At 40.2% G+C, this 25,625-nt stretch overlaps 2 protein-coding genes across 4 annotated transcripts in view; one reads left to right on the forward strand and one right to left on the reverse strand.

The window, feature by feature from the left end:
• Nucleotides 1–1,399: 1,399 nt before the first annotated feature.
• On the reverse strand, nucleotides 1,400–9,459 carry fbxo3 (F-box protein 3). 2 transcript variants are annotated; one of them, XM_033615904.2, is made up of 12 exons: nucleotides 9,310–9,459; nucleotides 7,325–7,414; nucleotides 7,020–7,183; nucleotides 6,680–6,794; nucleotides 6,238–6,442; nucleotides 4,674–4,719; nucleotides 4,228–4,312; nucleotides 4,000–4,122; nucleotides 3,813–3,928; nucleotides 3,611–3,718; nucleotides 3,342–3,424; nucleotides 1,400–2,967 (listed from the first exon to the last, which is right to left on the reverse strand). In XM_033615904.2, exons 1-12 carry the CDS (start codon nucleotides 9,402–9,404, stop codon nucleotides 2,824–2,826), a joined length of 1,374 nt encoding a protein of 457 aa, XP_033471795.1. In that variant the 5' UTR covers nucleotides 9,405–9,459; the 3' UTR covers nucleotides 1,400–2,823. The 2 variants fall into 2 exon arrangements, with proteins under 2 accessions (XP_033471795.1, XP_033471794.1); XM_033615903.2 differs by having other exon boundaries at nucleotides 1,400–2,970.
• Nucleotides 9,460–15,615: 6,156 nt separating this feature from the next.
• The window catches only part of LOC117249944 (uncharacterized), a 36,035-nt gene continuing 26,025 nt past the window's right edge, over nucleotides 15,616–25,625 (forward strand). For both annotated transcript variants that reach the window (XM_078165701.1, XM_078165702.1), the window contains exons 1-4: nucleotides 15,616–15,772; nucleotides 18,362–18,424; nucleotides 21,839–22,222; nucleotides 22,395–24,033. In XM_078165701.1, coding sequence (XP_078021827.1) covers nucleotides 21,886–22,222; nucleotides 22,395–24,033 — 1,976 coding nt within the window. In that variant the 5' untranslated portion in view covers nucleotides 15,616–15,772; nucleotides 18,362–18,424; nucleotides 21,839–21,885. The remainder of the gene's footprint in view (nucleotides 15,773–18,361; nucleotides 18,425–21,838; nucleotides 22,223–22,394; nucleotides 24,034–25,625) is intronic.

The raw sequence follows: 25,625 nt of genomic DNA on the forward strand, positions 1-25,625 counted from the left end.
ATAAACTTTGTAGATCTGCATTTTACGTTGAAGGTCAGTGAAAACATGGATGCTTCACACACAGAAGATCTATACAATCAGCACAGTTTCAAGATTAGAGTCACCAATTCAGTATCTGACCAAATGTCTCCCCTTCTGTTCCTGAGATATGACGTTAAAACATGATGATGTCACAGTCAAGCTGACCTTTGACCTTTTGACCTTCATTATTTTATCCTGTTAGACATTTGTGTCAACTTTGGTCAGAATTAGTGAATGAATTCTTCAGTTATGGCCCAAAACATGTTTTGTGAGGTCACACTGACCTTCGACCACAAAATTCTAATCAGTTTATTCTTCAGTCCAAGTGGACGTCTGTGTTAACATTTAAAGAAATCCCCCAAGGCCTTCTTGAGATATTGCTTGAATGAGAATGAGATGGATGTGAGGTCACGGTGACCTTTGACTTCTTTGAATTCTGATCAGCTCATCCTTACTAAAAGTGGACATTTGTGTCAAATTTGAAAAAAATACCCCAAGGTTTTCTTAAGAATAAGACACGCATTCACAACAATGAGACAGACCAGGTCATGGTGACCTTGACCTTTTACCACAAAATCTAATCCGTTTAGTCAGTCCCAGTGGACGTTTGTGCCAATTTTAAATAAATTCTCTCAAGATGTTTTTGAGATGTCAGGTTCACAAAATGAGACAGGTCACAGTGACCTTTGACCATCAAACACTAAACGTTTCATCGCTGAGTCAAAGTGGACGTTTGTGCCAAATTTAAAAAACTCCCACAAGGCCTTCTTGAGATATTGCTTTAATGAGAATGAGATGGATGTGAGGTCACAATGACTTTCAACTTCATTGAATTCTTATTGGCACACCCTTCACTGCAGACAGAGTCGACGTTTGTGCCAAATTTGAAAAAATTCCCTCAGGATATTCTTGAGATATCCTGTCCACAAGAATGAGACACACAAGGTCCAATGACCTTGACTTTGACCACCAAACATAAATCAGGTCATCCTCGAGTCCAAGTGGATGTTTGAGACAGTCCCAATGGACATTTGTGCCAAACTTAAAGAAATTCTCTCAAGGTTTTCTTGAGATATCAATTTCACAAGAATGAGACAGACAAGGTCACAGTGACCTTTGACCATCAAACACTAATCAGTTCATTGTTGAGTCCCAGTGGATGTTTGTGCTAAAGCTGAATTCCTTTCTCCATTCTCAAGATATTGTTTTAACAATCATGGGACGGACGGACAACCCGATAACGTAACACCTCGTCCATGGCTGTCGCAGACACAGATGTATATAAAGTGGATTTTTTTTCAAGGTATTCATCACTGATGTGTTATCCCTGATGACATCACCAGCGTGGTCATGTGACAGTAAACAGTGAGTCAGCAGCGATCAATATTTGTTATTTATTTAACCCAAAAACATACAAAACAAACCCACCAATCACATCAGAAAGTGACGACACGTCCCCGTGCTGCACTGAGCCGAGGACAGAAAAGAATCCTGTCATGAAACTCAAGATTTAAAGAAAAAAAACGTGAAGCACAAAACACGACCAGGAAACACTTGTAACAGCCTCCCCTTTCAAAGTAAAAGCCCAGTTTCTTCTAGATAATCACACTGCGCCTGCCGGGTGGAGAAATGAAAGCTCTGCAGGAGGAAAACCACCACCATCAGACTTGTTTCCACTGCCAGAACATCTGTTTCTCACTTAACTGACGTTTGGGCCGCGGATCATGATTGGTTGAGCAGATGTGATGTCACAAATCAGGAAGTGGAAAAAAGGATCTTAAAGTGTTTAAAGTTTCAGGCAGCACAACCTTTAATAACGATGGAGGACAGACTGGACGTGGCCTCGAAGAGTCCAATAAGCACCGCTGTGAGCTCCGAACGTGACGCTAACACAACACGTGTTCCAACGTCTTTATTCTCTGGATTTTAGCAGCCGGACGACGTTTAGAGTTTTTAGTATGGACATAGTTGCGGGTCGGTGACGATTCAGCAATCTGAAAGAAATTAAATCCTTACGTAAACTCCCCTTTTTCCATTACATCATCAGGAAACAGTCATAATGTTTAGACAAAAAAGTCGTAATGTTTTGAGAAAGTGTTTAGTGTTTAGAGAAATAATTTGTACTTCACGAGGAAGCTGGTGTGCGTCAGCGTTTCAGAGTTAATCTGACAGAAATTCAAATCCCGATTTCATTTTAGCGAAATCCTTAATCGGAAGCTACAGCCAGCTAGAAACTGTCCCTTTAACAAAACGTCTCGTTATGTTTTCTAAAGTTCGGGCTGAGTGACGTCCCGTATTTGAGACGGTTTGGTTCCTGCAGTGGAAAAGAGCTTAGAGATAATTTAAAGGAGAACATTCTGACGGCTCTTCGAGAACCACCGCAAATCTCTGCCTAAAAATATTTAGCTTTTTACTTGGAGCAGAAACAGTTGACACAACTTGCCGTTTTCAATGTCTAATCTGGAGGTCGCAACGACCGCCAAACTCAACTGGGCGCCACAAATAATCCCACAAAGCAAAGGAGAGGACGATGACGCCACTGTCCCATCCTCCCTGTCTGAGCTTATCCAACTGTTTGATACTGTAACACGAGAACTCAAAGAAAACTGCACCTCATTCACATTGTTTCGTTTCATTTGTTTGATTGGCAGCTGGACTCTGTCCCACGTATGGCTCTGGTTACCGGTCCCAGAATTCCCTGCTGTCTGTCAACCATTCAGGTTTTCATTGTCATCCATCAGACCTGAATAACTGACAGTCTCGTCTGGTTGCCTCGACAACGCTGTGCGTGGGTGCTCGAGGTCAGATGTGTCGAGGACACCACGCTCCCTCCAAGGCGGCCATGTTGATTCCCCTCAGGTCGCTGAAGTCGTCGCCGTCTCCGTCACAGTACTCGCCGTCGCCATCGTCGTCATCAAAGCGAGTTGTGTAACTGGTCGCTGCCTTCTGCTGCAGAGATACGAAGACATCATCAGGGTCACTGATGGAAATAGTTTTCTTTTTTTCCTATTAATTAAATGTCTCATGAAAATACTCATTATTTTATGAGAAAGTAGTCGTAGACTCACGAAAAACGTCTTAATGTATCTGAAGTTGTGATATTTTGAGCAAAAGTCATAAAGTTGTGAGAAAATAATCAGAATGATTCGAGAAAAATGTCTTTATAGAACAGCTGTATCAAAAAAAAGTCGCTGCAAGAAAAAAGTTGCAGTGTTTTGAGAAAACAGATGTTGAGAACAACACTGAATTTTTTTAACTGTAAACAACTTTATTTTTTAATCATAAATTTAAAACTTGATTTGTCGTGTTAGAATTTTTACCGTTCGAACCACCGGCTCTCTGAAGGGCGGGCAGACCATGTGGAAGCGAGGTATGGCCACGTGGAAAACTTCCTCTTTGTTGGCTGTGAGACAAACAAACATCAAAACAACAACGGAACACTGCGTGGCTTCTGTTTTTAGCTGCGTCACAGTAACAGAGCCGCGGCCACCGCCACGAAAACATCGTACGAACAGAGGAAGCAACTGTTCCTGTGACGCAGCTGCGGGCTCCATACAGACACACAGGTACAAGAGTTAACAGATGTTACCCAGTCTGTGGAAAGTGTAGTGACCCTCCATGTACTCTGACGGGGTGGAGAAGGTGGTGCAGCTGGCGTACTCGTGGACCTTCCCTGGTGTCATGACGGGAAACTCTCCTGTGGGCACAAACACACAGACACAAATTCAGGAGGTCATATCATTCACTCCCAGTCGAGGTGTATGGGTGGTCATGTGATACGAGCAGCGTACCGACCACACCGGGACCCTGAACTTCCTCCACATTGCCGTCTGAGGTGGTGATTTTCCAGTAGCGACTGTCGAGCTGACAGGCGGCTTCGGGCGAAGCGCTGCTCGACATCTCTATCCTGAGAACACACACTCGTTAAAACACATGTACTGTGTGTGGAGACAGACAGACAGACAGACAGACAGGTACCTGATGCGGTAGGTGAAAAAGAAGTGTGGAGGGTGGACGGAGGAAAGCTCAGGCAGGAAGGAGGTAGAAACAGAGACAGTGATGTCCCCGGTGGTCGCCACGCAACCCTTATCGTGCACATACCTGCAGACACAGGTTAGCATCGGTGAAGTCATTTTACAGATCATTTACTAACGACCACGGTTAGCAGGAGGAACACCTGAGAGCGGGTCTGTATGCACGTGTTACCTGAAGATCTGGTCTCTGATGATTGGGTATTCTCCGGTGACGACGTTCTGGACATACGCCGTGAACCACTCTAAGAAACAGGAACCTAAACACACCAACACACACAGTTTGTCCCCTGTGCAGAATCCCATCCACATTACCATCATTTCTAACATGGCCACAGCAAACAACTTCCTAAAGTGCTGGCAGGTGTCTGATGAGTAAAGTTAATAGACGTGGTTCATTAAAACTTTTTAAAGTCAAACGTGAGCTGAATGATGCGTCAGCAGCTCCTGCTCACAGTGTACCCTTCAATGTCCACGCAACTCTCACTGGATCACTGTGATACTGAGGAAAACTTAAAAACATGAGGATTCTCAGGCAGGTTCTGCAGCATCTTCTATCTTTTCTAAATGGACGTTTCTTAACACTAATCAAGTGTAAAGCACACTGATAAACCAGCAGACCTGTGATGAACATGTCGATGGCCGAAGGATCCTGAGCCGTCTGATCCTGAAAGATAAAGACATAAAAACACGGTCTGATTAAACCACTGTTGTGCTCTGACCTTTGACCTTTTGGATATAAAATGTCAACAGGTCATCATTTTATCCTGTTAGACGTTTGTGTGACGTTTAGTCAAAATCTTGGGTTATGGCCAAAAACATATTTTGTGAGGTCACACTGACCTTAAACCTTTGACCACAAATTTTTAACGAGTTCATTCTTGAGTCCAAGTGTATGTTTGTGCCTAATTTGAAGAAATTTCCTCCAGGCATTCTTCGGATACCACATTCACAAGAATGCACAGATGAGGTCACAGTGATCTTGACCCTTTACCACCAAATTCTAATCTGTTCATCCTAGACCAAACGTGGATGTTTATGCCAAATTTGAAGAACTTCCCTCAAGGCGATCTTGAGATAATGTGTTCATGAGAATAAGATGGATTCAAGGTCACAGAGACCTTGACTTTTGATCACCAAAATCTAATCAGATCATTATTGAGTCCAAGTGAACGTTTGTGCCAAATTTGGAAAAGCCCCGTCAATGTGTTATTTAGATATCACACTCACAAGGATGAGATGCATGCAAGGTCACAGTGGCCTTGACCTTTGACTACCAAATTCTAATCACTTCATCAATAACTCAAAGCAGACGTTTGTGCCAAATGTGGAAAAACTCCCTCAAGGTGTTCTTGAAAATATCACTTTAGCTAGGATGAGATGGATGCAAGGTCACAATGACCTTGACCTTTGACGAGCAATATCTAATTATTTCATCATTGAGTCTAATCAGACATTTGTGCCAAATTTGGAAAAAAAAATCCTCAAAGTGTTCTTGACATATCGCGTTTAAAAGAATGGAATCCAAGGGCAACTTGAGAACATAATGCCTCTGGTCACAGCAAGTGGGCGTTTGGGGGGGAAAAACATCCCTTACGGTGTTTTTTGAGATACAGCATTCACAAGAATGGGATAGGTGAGGTCACAGTGACTTTCACCTTTGACCACTAAAATCTAATCAGGTCACTGCTGAATGAAGAAGTGAACGTTTGCACTAAACTTTGGAAAAGCCCCCTCAATGTGTTCTTTAGATACCACACTCACAAGGATGAGATGGATGCAAGGTCACAGTGATCTTGACCTTTGACTACCAAATTCTTATCACTTGATCACTAACTCAAAGTGGTCACTCTGACCTGTAACCATCAAAACTGAATCAGTTCATTGCAGAATGAACGTCTGTGCCAAATTTGGAAAATTTCCTCAAGCTGTTCTTGACTTACTGTGTTTACAAGAATGAAACAGGTGAGGTCACAGTGACCTTTGACAACAAAATTCTAATCACTTCATTTTTGAGTCCAAGTGAACGTTTGTGCCAAATAAAAAATGACTCACTCATGGTGTTCTTGGGATTTTGCATTCACAAGGATGGGACGTACGAACATATGGATGGACCCGAAAACATGGTGCGTCTGACCGCGGCTATAAAAGGGTTGGCTTCACTTAACAGGAAGTGGTTACGTACGGGGCAGGGGTAGAAGCTCTCGAACATCCTGCGTCCCTCGGCGGGCTCCAGAGCCATGTACTGGCTGAGTCCAGTGTGGAAGCAGAAGGTGAGCGGCAGGCAGCGTCTCATCCCCTTCCTCTGCTGGAAGCCTCCGGCCGCCGTCTCCACGTCCAGCAGCACCTCTGACCGGTAGTGGTTAGACAGTGACATGCTGCCCATCAGCCTGGGGACACACAGACAGGTGGTGGTTAGACAGGGACATGCTGCCCATCAGCCTGGGGACACACAGACAGGTGGTGGTTAGACAGGGACATGCTGCCCATCAGCCTGGGGACACACAGACAGGTGGTGGTTAGACAGGGACATGCTGCCCATCAGCCTGGGGACACACGGACAGGTGGTGGATAGACAGACAGACGGACGGACAGAGTCAGGGAGGGTCCACCAGACAGATACCGACCCTGGGATCACCAGCTTCTGTCCGTTGTGGATGCGGTACGAGCAGCGGTAGTCGTCTGGGAGTCTGCAGCCGATCTGGGCCTCGATGTCGTTTAGCTCCACCTCTGTGGCGCCCTCTGGAGTAAAAAACAAACGCACCACAGAACATTGTATCTTTAACATAACCAGTGACGGAGATTCTCATCTTCACACAGTAAAAGTGTGAATATAAATACACTGCTCAAACAAATAAAGGTCACAGTCGAACAGGAAGTCACGAGGACAGCTGGACACTGGCCAAGATACATATGTGTGTGTGTATACATATGCGAAACACTTGTTTGACATCACTGGTTAGGGACCTTTGAGTGATGTGATCATACGTGGACACCTCTGCTGCAGGAAGGCCTTCAGCTGCTCCCAGGCTCTCTTCAGTACAGGGTAGTACTGCATGTAGCGGCCCAGGTCTCTGTAGTACTGTCTGAACAGACCGTACCAGGACACGCCGCTCTGCTGCCGCTCCGCACTGCAAACACACACACACATTCAGAGAGGTGAATCTGATCTGACGACAGAGCTAAGCTAAGCTAAGCTAAGCTAAGCTAACAACATCCTGACTCCTCCTCCTCCGACAGGTAGTCGCGGATGGGTTGAAGGAAGTACTCACTCTGTCAGCAGCCAGTGTTTGGAGCACAGGGACTTCCACAGTGGGTTGTGTTTGGACAAGTCGTTCAGCCTCCTGCTGACATAACTACAGCTACACACACACACACACACACACACACACACACTTCGGTTATTATGTCACCAGGTTTTCTTTGACTGTTTTATGGGATAATAAACTCAAGGAAGTATCAGTACTTGTATTAAAGTGTTTTACTCTGAGGTATCAGTACTTGTATTAAAGTATTTTACTCTGAGGTATCAGTACTTGTATTAAAGTATTTTACTCTGAGGTATCAGTACTTGTATTAAAGTATTTTACTCTGAGGTATCAGTACTTGTATTAAAGTGTATTTACTCTGAGGTATCAGTACTTGTATTAAAGTGTATTTACTCTGAGGTATCAGTACTTGTATTAAAGTGTTTTACTCTGAGGTATCAGTACTTGTATTAAAGTGTATTTACTCTGAGGTATCAGTACTTGTATTAAAGTGTTTTACTCTGAGGTATCAGTACTTGTATTAAAGTGTATTTACTCTGAGGTATCAGTACTTGTATTAAAGTGTTTTACTCTGAGGTATCAGTACTTGTATTAAAGTGTTTTACTCTGAGGTATCAGTACTTGTATTAAAGTGTTTTACTCTGAGGTATCAGTACTTGTATTAAAGTGTTTTACTCTGAGGTATCAGTACTTGTATTAAAGTGTTTTACTCTGAGGTATCAGTACTTGTATTAAAGTGTTTTACTCTGAGGTATCAGTACTTGTATTAAAGTGTATTTACTCTGAGGTATCAGTACTTGTATTAAAGTGTATTTACTCTGAGGTATCAGTACTTGTATTAAAGTGTTTTACTCTGAGGTATCAGTACTTGTATTAAAGTGTTTTACTCTGAGGTATCAGTACTTGTATTAAAGTGTTTTACTCTGAGGTATCAGTACTTGTATTAAAGTGTATTTACTCTGAGGTATCAGTACTTGTATTAAAGTGTTTTACTCTGAGGTATCAGTACTTGTATTAAAGTGTTTTACTCTGAGGTATCAGTACTTGTATTAAAGTGTTTTACTCTGAGGTATCAGTACTTGTATTAAAGTGTATTTACTCTGAGGTATCAGTACTTGTATTAAAGTGTTTTACTCTGAGGTATCAGTACTTGTATTAAAGTGTTTTACTCTGAGGTATCAGTACTTGTATTAAAGTGTTTTACTCTGAGGTATCAGTACTTGTATTAAAGTGTTTTACTCTGAGGTATCAGTACTTGTATTAAAGTGTATTTACTCTGAGGTATCAGTACTTGTATTAAAGTGTATTTACTCTGAGGTATCAGTACTTGTATTAAAGTGTTTTACTCTGAGGTATCAGTACTTGTATTAAAGTGTATTTACTCTGAGGTATCAGTACTTGTATTAAAGTGTATTTACTCTGAGGTATCAGTACTTGTATTAAAGTGTTTTACTCTGAGGTATCAGTACTTGTATTAAAGTGTATTTACTCTGAGGTATCAGTACTTGTATTAAAGTGTTTTACTCTGAGGTATCAGTACTTGTATTAAAGTGTTTTACTCTGAGGTATCAGTACTTGTACTGCAGTAAATAAACACTTCCTGTTTATGACGTAAACACAGCGCTAAGAACGCAGCGTCGTTCAGTCTCAACAAACGTCAACAGTTAGCATGTGTTAGCAGGCGGCTAAGTGAAGACCGGACGTTTACGTCATTAAAGCAGCTGATGGTGACTAATGACTAATGACAGCGACTCATTAACACTCAGTTTAATTAACCCTTTGTGCCGTCAGCTGACAGTTTCTCTGTCCTCTCCTGTCTCCTGTAAATCTGCACCATATTATCAGCTAACGTTAGTGCAGATGCTAGGCTAGGCTAACGACCTGCTCCCGCTCTGTTTACGGACAAACAAACATTGTTTACTGTCCCCGCCTCTCTCCGGTGTTCCGGTGTGTGGCGGACGGACCGGGCCGCGGGATCAGGTACGTACTGGATCAGGTCCCTGAAGCTCAGGAAGGACAGGATGTGCAGCAGCGGGTCTGAGGGGAGCTGATCCATCCGGAGCTCCGTGTTAGCTGCTGCCATTGTTAGCAACACTTTGTTCTTCTTCTACTTATTTTTAACCGGCAGCGTCAGAGCCACGTCAAGGCGCATGACTGCCACCTGCTGGTGTGGACGGTCAACTACAGTTAGCAAAAGAAACGAGACTGATGAGGACAAGGCCTGTGTTCTTTAGTTTATTACTAATACCTCAGAGTAAAAATACTCCATTACAATACTGATACCTCAGAGTAAAAACACTTTAATACAAGTACTGATACCTCAGAGTAAATACACTTTAATACAAGTACTGATACCTCAGAGTAAAACACTTTAATACAAGTACTGATACCTCAGAGTAAAACACTTTAATACAAGTACTGATACCTCAGAGTAAAACACTTTAATACAAGTACTGATACCTCAGAGTAAATACACTTTAATACAAGTACTGATACCTCAGAGTAAAAACACTTTAATACAAGTACTGATACCTCAGAGTAAAAACACTTTAATACAAGTACTGATACCTCAGAGTAAATACACTTTAATACAAGTACTGATACCTCAGAGTAAATACACTTTAATACAAGTACTGATACCTCAGAGTAAAATACTTTAATACAAGTACTGATACCTCAGAGTAAATACACTTTAATACAAGTACTGATACCTCAGAGTAAAACACTTTAATACAAGTACTGATACCTCAGAGTAAATACACTTTAATACAAGTACTGATACCTCAGAGTAAATACACTTTAATACAAGTACTGATACCTCAGAGTAAAACACTTTAATACAAGTACTGATACCTCAGAGTAAATACACTTTAATACAAGTACTGATACCTCAGAGTAAAACACTTTAATACAAGTACTGATACCTCAGAGTAAATACACTTTAATACAAGTACTGATACCTCAGAGTAAAACACTTTAATACAAGTACTGATACCTCAGAGTAAAACACTTTAATACAAGTACTGATACCTCAGAGTAAATACACTTTAATACAAGTACTGATACCTCAGAGTAAAACACTTTAATACAAGTACTGATACCTCAGAGTAAAACACTTTAATACAAGTACTGATACCTCAGAGTAAATACACTTTAATACAAGTACTGATACCTCAGAGTAAATACACTTTAATACAAGTACTGATACCTCAGAGTAAAACACTTTAATACAAGTACTGATACCTCAGAGTAAAATACTTTAATACAAGTACTGATACCTCAGAGTAAATACACTTTAATACAAGTACTGATACCTCAGAGTAAAACACTTTAATACAAGTACTGATACCTCAGAGTAAAACACTTTAATACAAGTACTGATACCTCAGAGTAAAATACTTTAATACAAGTACTGATACCTCAGAGTAAAACACTTTAATACAAGTACTGATACCTCAGAGTAAATACACTTTAATACAAGTACTGATACCTCAGAGTAAAACACTTTAATACAAGTACTGATACCTCAGAGTAAAACACTTTAATACAAGTACTGATACCTCAGAGTAAATACACTTTAATACAAGTACTGATACCTCAGAGTAAATACACTTTAATACAAGTACTGATACCTCAGAGTAAATACACTTTAATACAAGTACTGATACCTCAGAGTAAAACACTTTAATACAAGTACTGATACCTCAGAGTAAAACACTTTAATACAAGTACTGATACCTCAGAGTAAAAACACTTTAATACAAGTACTGATACCTCAGAGTAAAACACTTTAATACAAGTACTGATACCTCAGAGTAAATACACTTTAATACAAGTACTGATACCTCAGAGTAAATACACTTTAATACAAGTACTGATACCTCAGAGTAAAACACTTTAATACAAGTACTGATACCTCAGAGTAAATACACTTTAATACAAGTACTGATACCTCAGAGTAAAACACTTTAATACAAGTACTGATACCTCAGAGTAAAAACACTTTAATACAAGTACTGATACCTCAGAGTAAAACACTTTAATACAAGTACTGATACCTCAGAGTAAATACACTTTAATACAAGTACTGATACCTCAGAGTAAATACACTTTAATACAAGTACTGATACCTCAGAGTAAAACACTTTAATACAAGTACTGATACCTCAGAGTAAAACACTTTAATACAAGTACTGATACCTCAGAGTAAATACACTTTAATACAAGTACTGATACCTCAGAGTAAAACACTTTAATACAAGTACTGATACCTCAGAGTAAAACACTTTAATACAAGTACTGATACCTCAGAGTAAAACACTTTAATACAAGTACTGATACCTCAGAGTAAATACACTTTAATACAAGTACTGATACCTCAGAGTAAATACACTTTAATACAAGTACTGATACCTCAGAGTAAAACACTTTAATACAAGTACTGATACCTCAGAGTAAAACACTTTAATACAAGTACTGATACCTCAGAGTAAATACACTTTAATACAAGTACTGATACCTCAGAGTAAAACACTTTAATACAAGTACTGATACCTCAGAGTAAAACACTTTAATACAAGTACTGATACCTCAGAGTAAATACACTTTAATACAAGTACTGATACCTCAGAGTAAATACACTTTAATACAAGTACTGATACCTCAGAGTAAAACACTTTAATACAAGTACTGATACCTCAGAGTAAATACACTTTAATACAAGTACTGATACCTCAGAGTAAAACACTTTAATACAAGTACTGATACCTCAGAGTAAAACACTTTAATACAAGTACTGATACCTCAGAGTAAAAACACTTTAATACAAGTACTGATACCTCAGAGTAAAACACTTTAATACAAGTACTGATACCTCAGAGTAAATACACTTTAATACAAGTACTGATACCTCAGAGTAAATACACTTTAATACAAGTACTGATACCTCAGAGTAAAAACACTTTAATACAAGTACTGATACCTCAGAGTAAAACACTTTAATACAAGTACTGATACCTCAGAGTAAAACACTTTAATACAAGTACTGATACCTCAGAGTAAATACACTTTAATACAAGTACTAATACCTCAGAGTAAATACACTTTAATACAAGTACTGATACCTCAGAGTAAAACACTTTAATACAAGTACTGATACCTCAGAGTAAATACACTTTAATACAAGTACTGATACCTCAGAGTAAAACACTTTAATACAAGTACTGATACCTCAGAGTAAATACACTTTAATACAAGTACTGATACCTCAGAGTAAAACACTTTAATACAAGTACTGATACCTCAGAGTAAATACACTTTAATACAAGTACTGATACCTCAGAGTAAAACACTTTAATACAAGTACTGATACCTCAGAGTAAATACACTTTAATACAAGTACTGATACCTCAGAGTAAAACACTTTAATACAAGTACTGATACCTCAGAGTAAATACACTTTAATACAAGTACTGATACCTCAGAGTAAAACACTTTAATACAAGTACTGATACCTCAGAGTAAATACACTTTAATACAAGTACTGATACCTCAGAGTAAAACACTTTAATACAAGTACTGATACCTCAGAGTAAATACACTTTAATACAAGTACTGATACCTCAGAGTAAAACACTTTAATACAAGTACTGATACCTCAGAGTAAAACACTTTAATACAAGTACTGATACCTCAGAGTAAAACACTTTAATACAAGTACTGATACCTCAGAGTAAATACACTTTAATACAAGTACTGATACCTCAGAGTAAAACACTTTAATACAAGTACTGATACCTCAGAGTAAATACACTTTAATACAAGTACTGATACCTCAGAGTAAATACACTTTAATACAAGTACTGATACCTCAGAGTAAAACACTTTAATACAAGTACTGATACCTCAGAGTAAATACACTTTAATACAAGTACTGATACCTCAGAGTAAAACACTTTAATACAAGTACTGATACCTCAGAGTAAAACACTTTAATACAAGTACTGATACCTCAGAGTAAAACACTTTAATACAAGTACTGATACCTCAGAGTAAAACACTTTAATACAAGTACTGATACCTCAGAGTAAATACACTTTAATACAAGTACTGATACCTCAGAGTAAAATACTTTAATACAAGTACTGATACCTCAGAGTAAAATACTTTAATACAAGTACTGATACCTCAGAGTAAAACACTTTAATACAAGTACTGATACCTCAGAGTAAATACACTTTAATACAAGTACTGATACCTCAGAGTAAAACACTTTAATACAAGTACTGATACCTCAGAGTAAAACACTTTAATACAAGTACTGATACCTCAGAGTAAATACACTTTAATACAAGTACTGATACCTCAGAGTAAATACACTTTAATACAAGTACTGATACCTCAGAGTAAATACACTTTAATACAAGTACTGATACCTCAGAGTAAAACACTTTAATACAAGTACTGATACTTTAGAGTAAAACACTTTAATACAAGTACTGATACCTCAGAGTAAAACACTTTAATACAAGTACTGATACCTCAGAGTAAAACACTTTAATACAAGTACTGATACCTCAGAGTAAATACACTTTAATACAAGTACTGATACCTCAGAGTAAATACACTTTAATACAAGTACTGATACCTCAGAGTAAAACACTTTAATACAAGTACTGATACCTCAGAGTAAAACACTTTAATACAAGTACTGATACCTCAGAGTAAATACACTTTAATACAAGTACTGATACCTCAGAGTAAAACACTTTAATACAAGTACTGATACCTCAGAGTAAATACACTTTAATACAAGTACTGATACCTCAGAGTAAATACACTTTAATACAAGTACTGATACCTCAGAGTAAAAACACTTTAATACAAGTACTGATACCTCAGAGTAAATACACTTTAATACAAGTACTGATACCTCAGAGTAAAACACTTTAATACAAGTACTGATACCTCAGAGTAAATACACTTTAATACAAGTACTAATACCTCAGAGTAAATACACTTTAATACAAGTACTGATACCTCAGAGTAAAACAATTTAATACAAGTACTGATACCTCAGAGTAAATACACTTTAATACAAGTACTGATACCTCAGAGTAAATACACTTTAATACAAGTACTGATACCTCAGAGTAAATACACTTTAATACAAGTACTGATACCTCAGAGTAAAACACTTTAATACAAGTACTGATACCTCAGAGTAAAACACTTTAATACAAGTACTGATACCTCAGAGTAAATACACTTTAATACAAGTACTGATACCTCAGAGTAAAACACTTTAATACAAGTACTGATACCTCAGAGTAAAAACACTTTAATACAAGTACTGATACCTCAGAGTAAATACACTTTAATACAAGTACTGATACCTCAGAGTAAAACACTTTAATACAAGTACTGATACCTCAGAGTAAATACACTTTAATACAAGTACTGATACCTCAGAGTAAAACACTTTAATACAAGTACTGATACCTCAGAGTAAAACAATTTAATACAAGTACTGATACCTCAGAGTAAATACACTTTAATACAAGTACTGATACCTCAGAGTAAAACACTTTAATACAAGTACTGATACCTCAGAGTAAAACAATTTAATACAAGTACTGATACCTCAGAGTAAATACACTTTAATACAAGTACTGATACCTCAGAGTAAATACACTTTAATACAAGTACTGATACCTCAGAGTAAATACACTTTAATACAAGTACTGATACCTCAGAGTAAAACACTTTAATACAAGTACTGATACCTCAGAGTAAAACACTTTAATACAAGTACTGATACCTCAGAGTAAATACACTTTAATACAAGTACTGATACCTCAGAGTAAAACACTTTAATACAAGTACTGATACCTCAGAGTAAAAACACTTTAATACAAGTACTGATACCTCAGAGTAAATACACTTTAATACAAGTACTGATACCTCAGAGTAAAACACTTTAATACAAGTACTGATACCTCAGAGTAAATACACTTTAATACAAGTACTGATACCTCAGAGTAAATACACTTTAATACAAGTACTGATACCTCAGAGTAAAACACTTTAATACAAGTACTGATACCTCAGAGTAAAACACTTTAATACAAGTACTGATACCTCAGAGTAAAACACTTTAATACAAGTACTAATACCTCAGAGTAAAATACTTAGTTACATGTAGTAGAGTTCATGGAGTGTCGTCCTGCAGTCAGTGTGTGTGTGTCCTGGTCCAACAGTGCCACCCTGTGGACGTCAGAGGAAACTTTCAGCTCTCACACTTCCTCTTCAGACTGGATGTGGTTACGCGGCAAAAGTGAAAGTAACTGTGAGCACGAGGCGCTCGAGCCGCTCCGGAACGCCTGGTTGCATGGAGAATGGGTCCAAACACAGAGAGGAGGCCGGTGAACCTGACTGAGATGGCTGTGATGGGTAAGTGTTGATGACGTGTCTCACCTGGAGACAGGTAAATGTGTGTCTGAACTGTGAGGACTCAAAGACTGACTGTGGCTGTCCCACTGACAACAACCAGGAAGACAACACGTAGCTGTCCTCGTGACTGGCTCTTAGTTCGGTTTTCCAGCGCCGAATTTACGTTTCCTTCACCGCGCGCCTTTAACTCCGCTCTCGTGAGACACGCGGGACAAGAAATAGGTTCGCTGGAGATGAACTGCGCCTCGCCTGGAGAGTAGACGAGAGCAGGAACAGAACAGGACAGAAAGCTGCGGTGAAGTCGGACAGTTTCCTGACAGTTTCCAGCAGCCTTCAGTCCGTACAGGAAGTCACAGACACACTAACATCCTGTCTGGAATGATGTCAATTCATTAAAAGAGTGATCAGACCCATATATCAGTTTGTTTTCAGTCTCCAGTTGTTTTAATTATGATAGATTAATTTATTGAAATGCTTTACAGGTGATCTGTAGTTTATGTTCATGGTTCATGAACTCTGCTGTAAATCAGCATCATATCAGGTTGACCTGTCGCCATGGCAACAGAGACTGAATACACTGTGTTTGACTGTAAGCTTCATATTTGATACAAGACAACAGCTTTCATTAAGGCTCAGTCAGATACAGTCAGGGCTTCACATCTGTACACATGTTAGTTTAAGAATCCTCACATCCCACTGACCACCAGTCTGTGCTGCTAAATACTTCAGTAATTAAAGCGTCCAGTGTTAATATACAGTAGACTCTGTATAGTTTATGATGAATGTGTTCAGTCTGTGACGACTAAACTTCACCATCAGTCACACAACATGTTTCTGTTACACAGAATAAACCTTCAAATCAGACAAATACAATCTTAATCTCTAAAATTCAACACATATGAGTAGTTTATCTGAAACGTCATCTTGTTGAGTCGACATCTGAACCAATCAGCTGTTAGATCAGGTGAGAGCCAGGCGGTGCAGTCAGTGGAGAGCAGCTGCAGCGCCTGGCTCTAAACACTGCGGCTGCTTCGCTCTCGCGGCTTTATCGCCGTCCACTTTTGTAATACGTCAGAGCAAGTCGGGATGAAGTCGGACACAAAACTAACCAGCATGCATTGTGTTCCGATCGCCGGTGATCGAATCTGCGCAGGACTGGTTCATCTCCCATGAACCTTATGAGACGTGTTCTATATTGAAACATCACGTGAACAGACGTCCGTTTGTGATGACGATGTCAGGAGGCTTTATTAACAGCTGACTGTGTCTGAACGATGTTATAGTGTTGTCACGGTACCAAAATTGGGACCCACGGTACGATACCAGTGAAAGTATCACGGTTCTGAGTAGTATCATGATACCACAGATAAAATGAGGCAGATGTGCCTTTTGTCATTTATAAAAAGATAAATCACTTTTCTATAATACATCATTGATATTTCAATGGAATAAATTACTTATTGACTTATTCATACTTCAAAAACAGCATCAATAAGTGATGAACATAGGGGGGATCAAAATAAAATAAATAAATAAAATAAAAATCAACCAGCCAACCTCCTCCTCTGACAAGTTCAGTCCTAGCTTCCCAGCTAGCGGAGGCTAACTGGCTGTGCTTCCCTCCGGTCATGCTGCGGCTAACCCTCCAACAGCATACAGCGTTCTTGTCTGCCTCTCAAAATCACCGTGACCGCGAGGGATAGCGTGCACCTTATCTGCACAATCAGTAACACGTACATTACGTACGAGATGAACAAAGCTGTACGATTGTCCATCTTGCTGCGAAAATGCCGGTCTGCCGCCTGACTCCAGTTGTTTATTTATTTTATTTTTATTTTTTTATGGATATTTTTTTGGGCATTTTTGCCTTTATAGATAGGAGAGTTAAGTGTGAAGGAGGGGGAGAGAGAGGGAGTGACATGCAGCAAAGGGCCACACGCTGGAGTCGAACCCGGGCCGCTGCAGCAACAGCCTTGTACATGGGGCGCCTGCTCTGCCACTAAGCCACCAGCGTCCCCAGTTGTTTATTACTAAGTCACGTAATAGGTCAACCGGAAAGGGGGCTGTATTAACCCGCTGAAACGATGCATATCGCCACCTAGTGTTGAGGAGGAGGACACGTTCCCGTCAGTAATTCGATTTTCTCAGTTGCATATGAACTGGGACAAGGACAGAAGTCCGATTAGACGCCACAATCGAATTTTGAGCATAGCTCAATTAATCTGTGCATGTAAACGTACTGTCTGAAAGAGCTCATTCTGCAGGAAACATCCAGATTTTAGATCAGTAGTGCAGCGTACAGAAGCACCTGGTTTAAAAGACACTAAAATGACTCCTTTCATCCTCCTAACAAAAAGCCACATACGTCAGCAAAGCCGTGACAGTTGATCCAAAGCTTTGATAACTGAGTTTGTACTCTGACAACATTTTCAAACTGAAGCGGACAAAGTACAACCATCCATCCACTGAAAATAAACAGATTTTATTAAACCTGATAAACAAACTCAGGAGATGAATGTACTGTTTCAGCCTTGAGTAGTGACTGAAAGTCTCAATCACAGGTTTTTTTATTTTATTTTTTATCACCAGGAAAATCCTGCACCTAAGGCAGCTGATGGAGTCCATCATCGGTGGAGACTTTGAGGCTTCTGTGTAAGTTTCTCTCTGTGATAGACAGTCTGCATGTGTCTGTGTGCGATGTGGCAAAACATTACAGCTTGTTGTGATATCTCTGTGTTTGTTAAGGCAGCATAAATGGAGGTTTTTTCTGACCTTTTAAACGTTTTTGTTAATTAAAAAACGTAATGAATAGTTCCTGACACATCAACCTGACTGTCAGCCATTGGTCTGTGTCGGACTGTCTGTGGAAGTCTGTCACCCCACTTTTTGCAGTGTATCCACCAACTGAAATAGAAATAGAAATCCTAAATTGTCACTGACAAATTAGGACAGACAACAGGCACTCATTCAATAAATATGAAACTAAAATAAATACTACAAATGGATGGGTTTTCACTTAAAATAAACATGTACTGCTCTTGAAAATATAGTATATTGTATTTAAATGTTGGGAGTTAAAAGGTTAGCAGATGATGCTAATTCTCTGTGGTGTGTGTGTGTGTTGTAGGAGTTAAGGGTCTTGATGGCTCAGGGAAAGAAACTTGTCTTGAGCTTGTTTGTGAGGCTTTTGATGCACCTCAGGCTCCTCCCAGAGGGCGACAGTTGTCCCTGATGATTTTACTGGCTCTGCAGAGGCACCCTGAGCTGGAGAGGTCTTCCAGGGAGGGCAGAGCTCTCCGGTCAGCCGGCATACCACACAGTGACACAGTACGCCAGCACACTCTCCATGGTGGAGCCATAAAGTCCACCAGCAGCTTCTCCTTCAGTCTTTTCTTACCAAGGACTCTTAGAAAGTGCAGTCGCTGCCGGACCTTTTTTACCACTGCTGGTGTGTTGGCTGACCAGGAGAGGTCCTCCGAGATGTGTGTTCTTTGATGTAGAGGGAGGCAGGGTCCGCTCTGTGCCTTCTGAAGTCAATGGCTATTTCCTTTGTTTTGCTCGTGTTGAGTGCCAGGTTGTTCCTGGAGCACCACTCAGACAACTTCTGGACCTTGTCTTTGCCGACTCGTCTCCTCTGGTTATGAGTCCCACCACAGTGATGTTGTCCGTAATGAATGTGTTGGTGGAGTGGATGAGACAGGTGTAGGTGTAGATGGCATAGAGAAGCAGACTCAGCACACAGCCCTGAGCAGAGCCAGTGCTGGTTTTGACAGTGGAAGAGCAGTGGAGGCCAGTTTTGACGGTTTGTGAGCAGCTCGTAAGGAAGTCCTTTATCAAGGCACAGATGAAGGGGTGAAGGTCAAACAGGTTGTTGATCAGTATGTCAGGGATGATTGTATTGAAAGCTGAGGTGTAGCCAATAAAAGAGTCCTTACGTATCAACTACCACCACACATGGAGTCTCAATCTGTGGGATACACTGATCAGGTTGTGTTGTTTTGTGTCCAAATTAGCCCCGCCCTGAACCAGAGAAAGGGACTGGAGCGCTGATCTGTACTCTGTAAAAATCACTCTTGATCTTCTCTTATTCTGGAAGCAGACTGAGCTTGGGACTGCTGCCTGCAGGTGTGGAGAGTTATTTCCTCTCAAGCAGGCTGCTGTCTTAGCGGTGTGTGCAAGTGTAACTTTCTGGCCGAGACACAGGTAACATAAGGGGACGCAACAGTCAGCTTCCATCGGCACTAGTTCTTTGATGTTGGTTTGGTGCGTCTGGGCCTTATAACAATCCTCCCACTGACAGCTCTGATAGAATTCAAACAACTCAAAGCATTTTTAAACTAACTGGGCTCAGCCATGTTTTTTTCCCTGTTCTGCAGACAACATAAATGTAGTGTGGCAATACATCTGGGAATATGAGACATGAGACAACAAAGGACCTGGGCCTCATTTATGAAAGAGTGCTTAGGATTCATACTGAAAGTTGACGTGCGCCCAAAACCTGAAAATGGCGTGCGCCAAAAAATAATCTGATTTATAAAACTGTGGCACGCAATGTTGTCTTTATAAATCACAGACCTCCTGGAGTTGTGCGCACCCAGATCCGCCTCATATTCCGCCCTCTACACGCCCTAGTTCAACCATAAATGGTCATGCAAATCACCTCATGAATGCGATCTGCATATAAATAAGCTGGCATGTGAGTGTTCTCTCATTCTGAGTCACGGCGACAGGTGTGAGAAACGTACCAAATAACTGAATTTCTCCGAGACTGAGCTAGAGACCCTTTAACGGGAGGTGGAGGACTGAAGAAAGATTTTATTTTGTTATCCCTAATAAAAGAAAGCAAAATAAGTGGCAACACATCAGCGCTGCTGATGCTGTCAGCTGTGTCTGTGGGACTGCATGGACAGTGACAGAGAAAAAAAAAAAAGTGGTCTGATCTAAAGGTAGACCAAATATTTCTACTCCTTTACCAACATGTAGTTAATGTGTTGCTTTTAAATTTGAGGATGTTTGACATTGATGTGCGACATAAAGAATCACATTTATTAAAGGTGGAGGCAAAAAGGAGTATGTGCCAGTGCCATCTTGCGCAATTACGCACGAGGGTCACCGCAGTATTTATATTTAATGGCAATTAGTCTGATCAGACTCCCGGCCTGAATTACAGCATGAACCAGTGGTATCCCTGTCCCAAAATACAACGTGTAATTTGAAATACAATTCAAAGATGAAAGTGTAATAGGCGAACAGCATGAACAGCACATGTCTAAGTAGGGCTGATGAAATGAGTGTAACGGTTGTGCTTAATGGCTGGATTTCGAGACATGATAAATGCACTGGAAATATTTAGCTAAATAAATAAATATATTCCATGCAGTCGCGCCGTCCTCTCCCCCTCCTGCGCTCACATAGTGGACAATGAGACGTTAGAGGCAGTGTGGATTAAATATGTATTTAGAAAGAATTTCGTTTTTATGAAACAATTATCACTCACTCCAAGCGCAAAATAAGGCTGCTGGATTTAATTTCAGTGATAACGTGGATCTAAGGTGGATATAGCGTGATATTAAATTTGTGTGAGACATCAATAAAAATCTGACTCCACTTCTCCACCTCGCCGTCTGCGTCGCCACTTCCCAGTTTCTCCAAAATGTGCGCACGCATGACTCAGAGTTTGCTTACAGGTGCGCTCATTCTCCCGCCAAGTTTATTTTTATAAATCACAACCTTTGCGTGGTAAGTGGCGTACGCCACTTTCAAGCCTCGTTTTGTGCGTAAGTAAGCTTTATAAATGAGGGCCCTGGTCTAAGGACTGTTTGGATTTCCTACACTCTTTTTGGGTCTCTCACTCTTCAGAAGGACACAGGTATCCATCTTGGAACTAATAAACAGCACAATGATGTTAAACTGTTCAGCATCAAACATCATCAGCTGCATGATGTTTAGACACAAAAACATTTTACTCTGTGAAACTTTAGACGTCTTACGAAACAGTTGATACATCACAGGGAGAATATTTGTTGTAATGAGCATTTTACTGAACCTGATTTTTTTGTTCTCCAGGTTATTGAAGTTGGGTCTGCGTGCAGAGCATACAGAAGTAAGGACACATGGCGTGTACGACACAGTCTGCTTTAGATTACGTCAAGAATGCCAGATCCCGCCTTTTGGGAAAACTAAAGAATCTCTCAGTGATTCTGGAGAACTTGAGACAGAAAGAAGTTTTCAGTGACGAGGCAGTCAGCAAAATACAGGCAGAGAAAGATGACTACGATAAAACCAGAAAAATACTGGACTGGCTCAAGTGTAAGGGGGAAGACGCCTGTTACGAGTTCCTTAGGATTGTTGACATGACGAGGAAGCGAACTTTAGAGGTTGACCTGCATCACTGGATCAGCTGCTTTCCTTTCAGGGAAGACACACAAATGGATACAAACTACTTACAAGGTATTTTAAAGGAGAACTCTGACTGTGTCACATCTTTATCATTTATCTTTGATTTGCTGATATTATATAATACACTTTATGTCCGTGTGCAAGTATTTACCTGTTATTTAGTGTTGGGGCACAGCAGGTAATTCATAATATATTTATTTACTCTCTGTTGTTTATATTTTAGGCCCAAAGCCGTGCCACAGATATCAGGCGAAGTTAAAGTTAAAAGCACGAAAAACATCAAATGAGTTTTGGACGGCAAACAAATACCTGTTTGAAGAAAACAACAAGCCTGATCTGTCGTACATGTCTCTTGTATTAGACACACAAGGAAGTGTCTCTCCATCGAAAATAAAGAAGCTCAAGAGCAAGAAAAGCAAGATGATTCGCCCTAAAAAGCTAAGGACATATGTCCCTGAGGACAAAGTAGGAACTTCCCCTGGTGACCTTTTGAAAACATATCGAGACGTACTCGTGGTTGGTAAACCTGGAATTGGAAAGACAGCACTCACCCAGGAAATGTTGAAGCTCTGGGCAGAAAGAGACAATGAAAAGCTTGATTACATGTTTTACTTTGACATGAGAGAAACATCTCACATCACAAAGGCTGTGAGCCTGGAGGAGCTTCTCTTCAACATGTTCAGTGAACCAGATGAAGGCAAAGAAGAGGTCTTACAGGACATAAAGAACAACTCTGACAATGTTACGCTCATTTTTGATGGAATGACAGATCTGTCTTCATCAGTGGTGAAGAGACTTGTAGAGAAGGACCTACTGCCTGATGCAAAGATCATTGTAACTTGCAGACAGGATGATGAAGAAGAGTTCTCTTCTGAGGACTTTCTCAGAGTGGAAGTGAAAGGCTTTAGTGAGCAGACCATTAAAGCATACTTAGCTGAAATGCTTGGGAAAGAACAGAAGAAGGTTTTCAGCAACGTGGAGTTGTTAACGCTTTGTCATGTCCCGATATATGCACTGATGGTGGCTGCCTGCTTCTCATTTGAGACACCAGAAGACTCACCACAGCCATGCACTATCACAGAAATCTACATCAATATCGTTCGCTTCTGCCTTCAACGAAACAGCAACAACCCCAAAACTAAACATCTAAATCCCTTCATCAAAAACAAGAGTAAGGAAATACTGTCTTTGGCTGAGGCTGCTTTCAATGCAACTGAAGGAAAAACTGTGAACTTGACCGAACTTCCCAGTGAGGACAGCTGCGTCCTTTCCTTTCTGAAACCACTTTTTACCAAAGTCGGCCCAACGAAGACAAAAACCACTCATGCATTTCTGCATTACACAATGCAGGAGTTTTTTGCAGCACTGTGGCTCCTGAAGAACCCAGATAAAATCAAGGATGTTTTTCAGCAATGCCTCATTGACGAGAGGAAACACATGAAGCACCTGATCCCTTTCATGTGTTGTTTGCTGACTGAGAAGAGCCCTAGTTTGACAAAGTGTCTGATTCCAGCCAAGGAGCTCAAGAATACATCTGACTGGTTCTTCAAGGAAATGATAACCACATTTTTCACATGTCTGTGTGAGGCTGATACTGAGGACAGTGGGCCTGATGTGGACATACTGTTCTTATGCCAGTGCTTGTATGAGTCCCAGTGTCCTGAAGCATGCATCCACCTTCTGGACAAACTGGGCTATCATCTTGATCTCAGTGGAGAGAGTCTTGATCCCTTACCTTGCTGTGCTGTGGCCTATGTGGTCACTCAGTCAGAGGAGCGGAAAGTATCACTGAACCTCAAGGATGTCAGGGTATCAGACCAAGGAATGAGACGGCTATTTGGATGCCTTAAAAATGTCCAATGGTAAGGATGAGCATCAATCAATCAATCAATTTTATTTATAAAGCCCAATATCACAAATCACAATTTGCCTCACAGGGCTTTACAGCATACGACATCCCTCTGTCCTTATGACCCTCACAGCTGATCAGGAAAAACTCCCCAAAAAAACCCTTTAACGGGGAAAAAAAAAAACGGTAGAAACCTCAGGAAGAGCAACTGAGGAGGGATCCCTCTTCCAGGACGGACAGACGTGCAATAGATGTCGTACAGAACAGATCAGCATAATAAATTAACAGTAATCCGCATGACGCAATGAGACAGAGAGAGAGAGAGAGAGAGAGAGAGAGAGAGAGAGATGCAGGTAATGACAGTAGCTTACAACAACATTAATGAAAGTAATAATATTATAGTTATAGTTCTGGCTACTGTGGTACAATATGTTGAAAGTATGTATTAATATCTGGCAGTATACATGTGTGACAATAGTCATATGTGTATAATAACAGTAGAAGTATGACTAATGACTAATGATGGCAGCAGCAGCAGGAGGCATCTGGCAGGACCACGGCAGCAGCACAACCACACACGTCACGCTGTCCAGGCACCGCTGTGATATGAGTTAATCTGAGAGACAGTGGAGCACAAAGGCTCCGGAGAAGAAGCCGAGTTAGTGACATCCAGAATGGACGAGTTAGTGACATCCAGAATGGCCGAGTTAGCAAGATGCAGTAATAGGATACGAGAGAGAGAGAGAGAAGGAGAGAAGGTGCCCGGTGTATTATAGCGTGGACAAAAGCGTGGACCAATTTTTCTGCATCTTTTCGGATCAGGATAGGCCTAATTTTCACAATATTACGCAGATGAAAAAATGCAGTCCGTGAGGTTTGTTTTAAATGAGAATTAAAAGACAAATCTTGATCAAATATTACTCTGAGGTTTCTTACGGTAGTGCTAGAGGCCAGAGCAATGCCATCTAGAGAAACTATGTCATCAGATAAAGAGTCTCTGAGTTGTTTGGGGCCAAGAACAATAACTTCAGTTTTGTCTGAATTTAATATCAGGAAATTGGTGCTCATCCAAGTTTTTATGTCTTTAAGGCAGTTATGGAGTTTAGTTAATTGATTACTTTCTTCTGGCTTCATAGATAAATACAACTGAGTATCATCCGCATAACAATGGAAATTTACAGAGTGATTTCTAATGATGTTACCTAAAGGAAGCATATATAGAGTAAATAGGATTGGTCCGAGCACAGAACCTTGCGGAACTCCAAAACAAACTTTGGTACGTAAGGATGATTCATTATGAACGTCAACAAACTGAAAACGATCAGATAAATAAGATTTAAACCAGCTTAGTGCTGAACCTTTTAGGCCAATTAAGTGATCCAGTCTCTGCAGTAGAATTTGATGGTCAATTGTGTCAAACGCCGCACTAAGATCTAATAAAACAAGAACAGAGACGAGTCCTGTGTCTGAAGCAATCAGAAGGTCATTTGTAATTTTAACTAGTGCTGTCTCAGTGCTATGATGCACTCTAAATCCTGACTGAAATTCCTCAAATAAATTATTATCATGGAGAAAATCACACAGCTGGTCTGCGACTACTTTCTC

Source organism: Epinephelus lanceolatus, chromosome 24 (genome assembly GCF_041903045.1).
Source record: "Epinephelus lanceolatus isolate andai-2023 chromosome 24, ASM4190304v1, whole genome shotgun sequence".
NCBI classification, from domain to species: Eukaryota; Metazoa; Chordata; class Actinopteri; order Perciformes; family Serranidae; genus Epinephelus; species Epinephelus lanceolatus.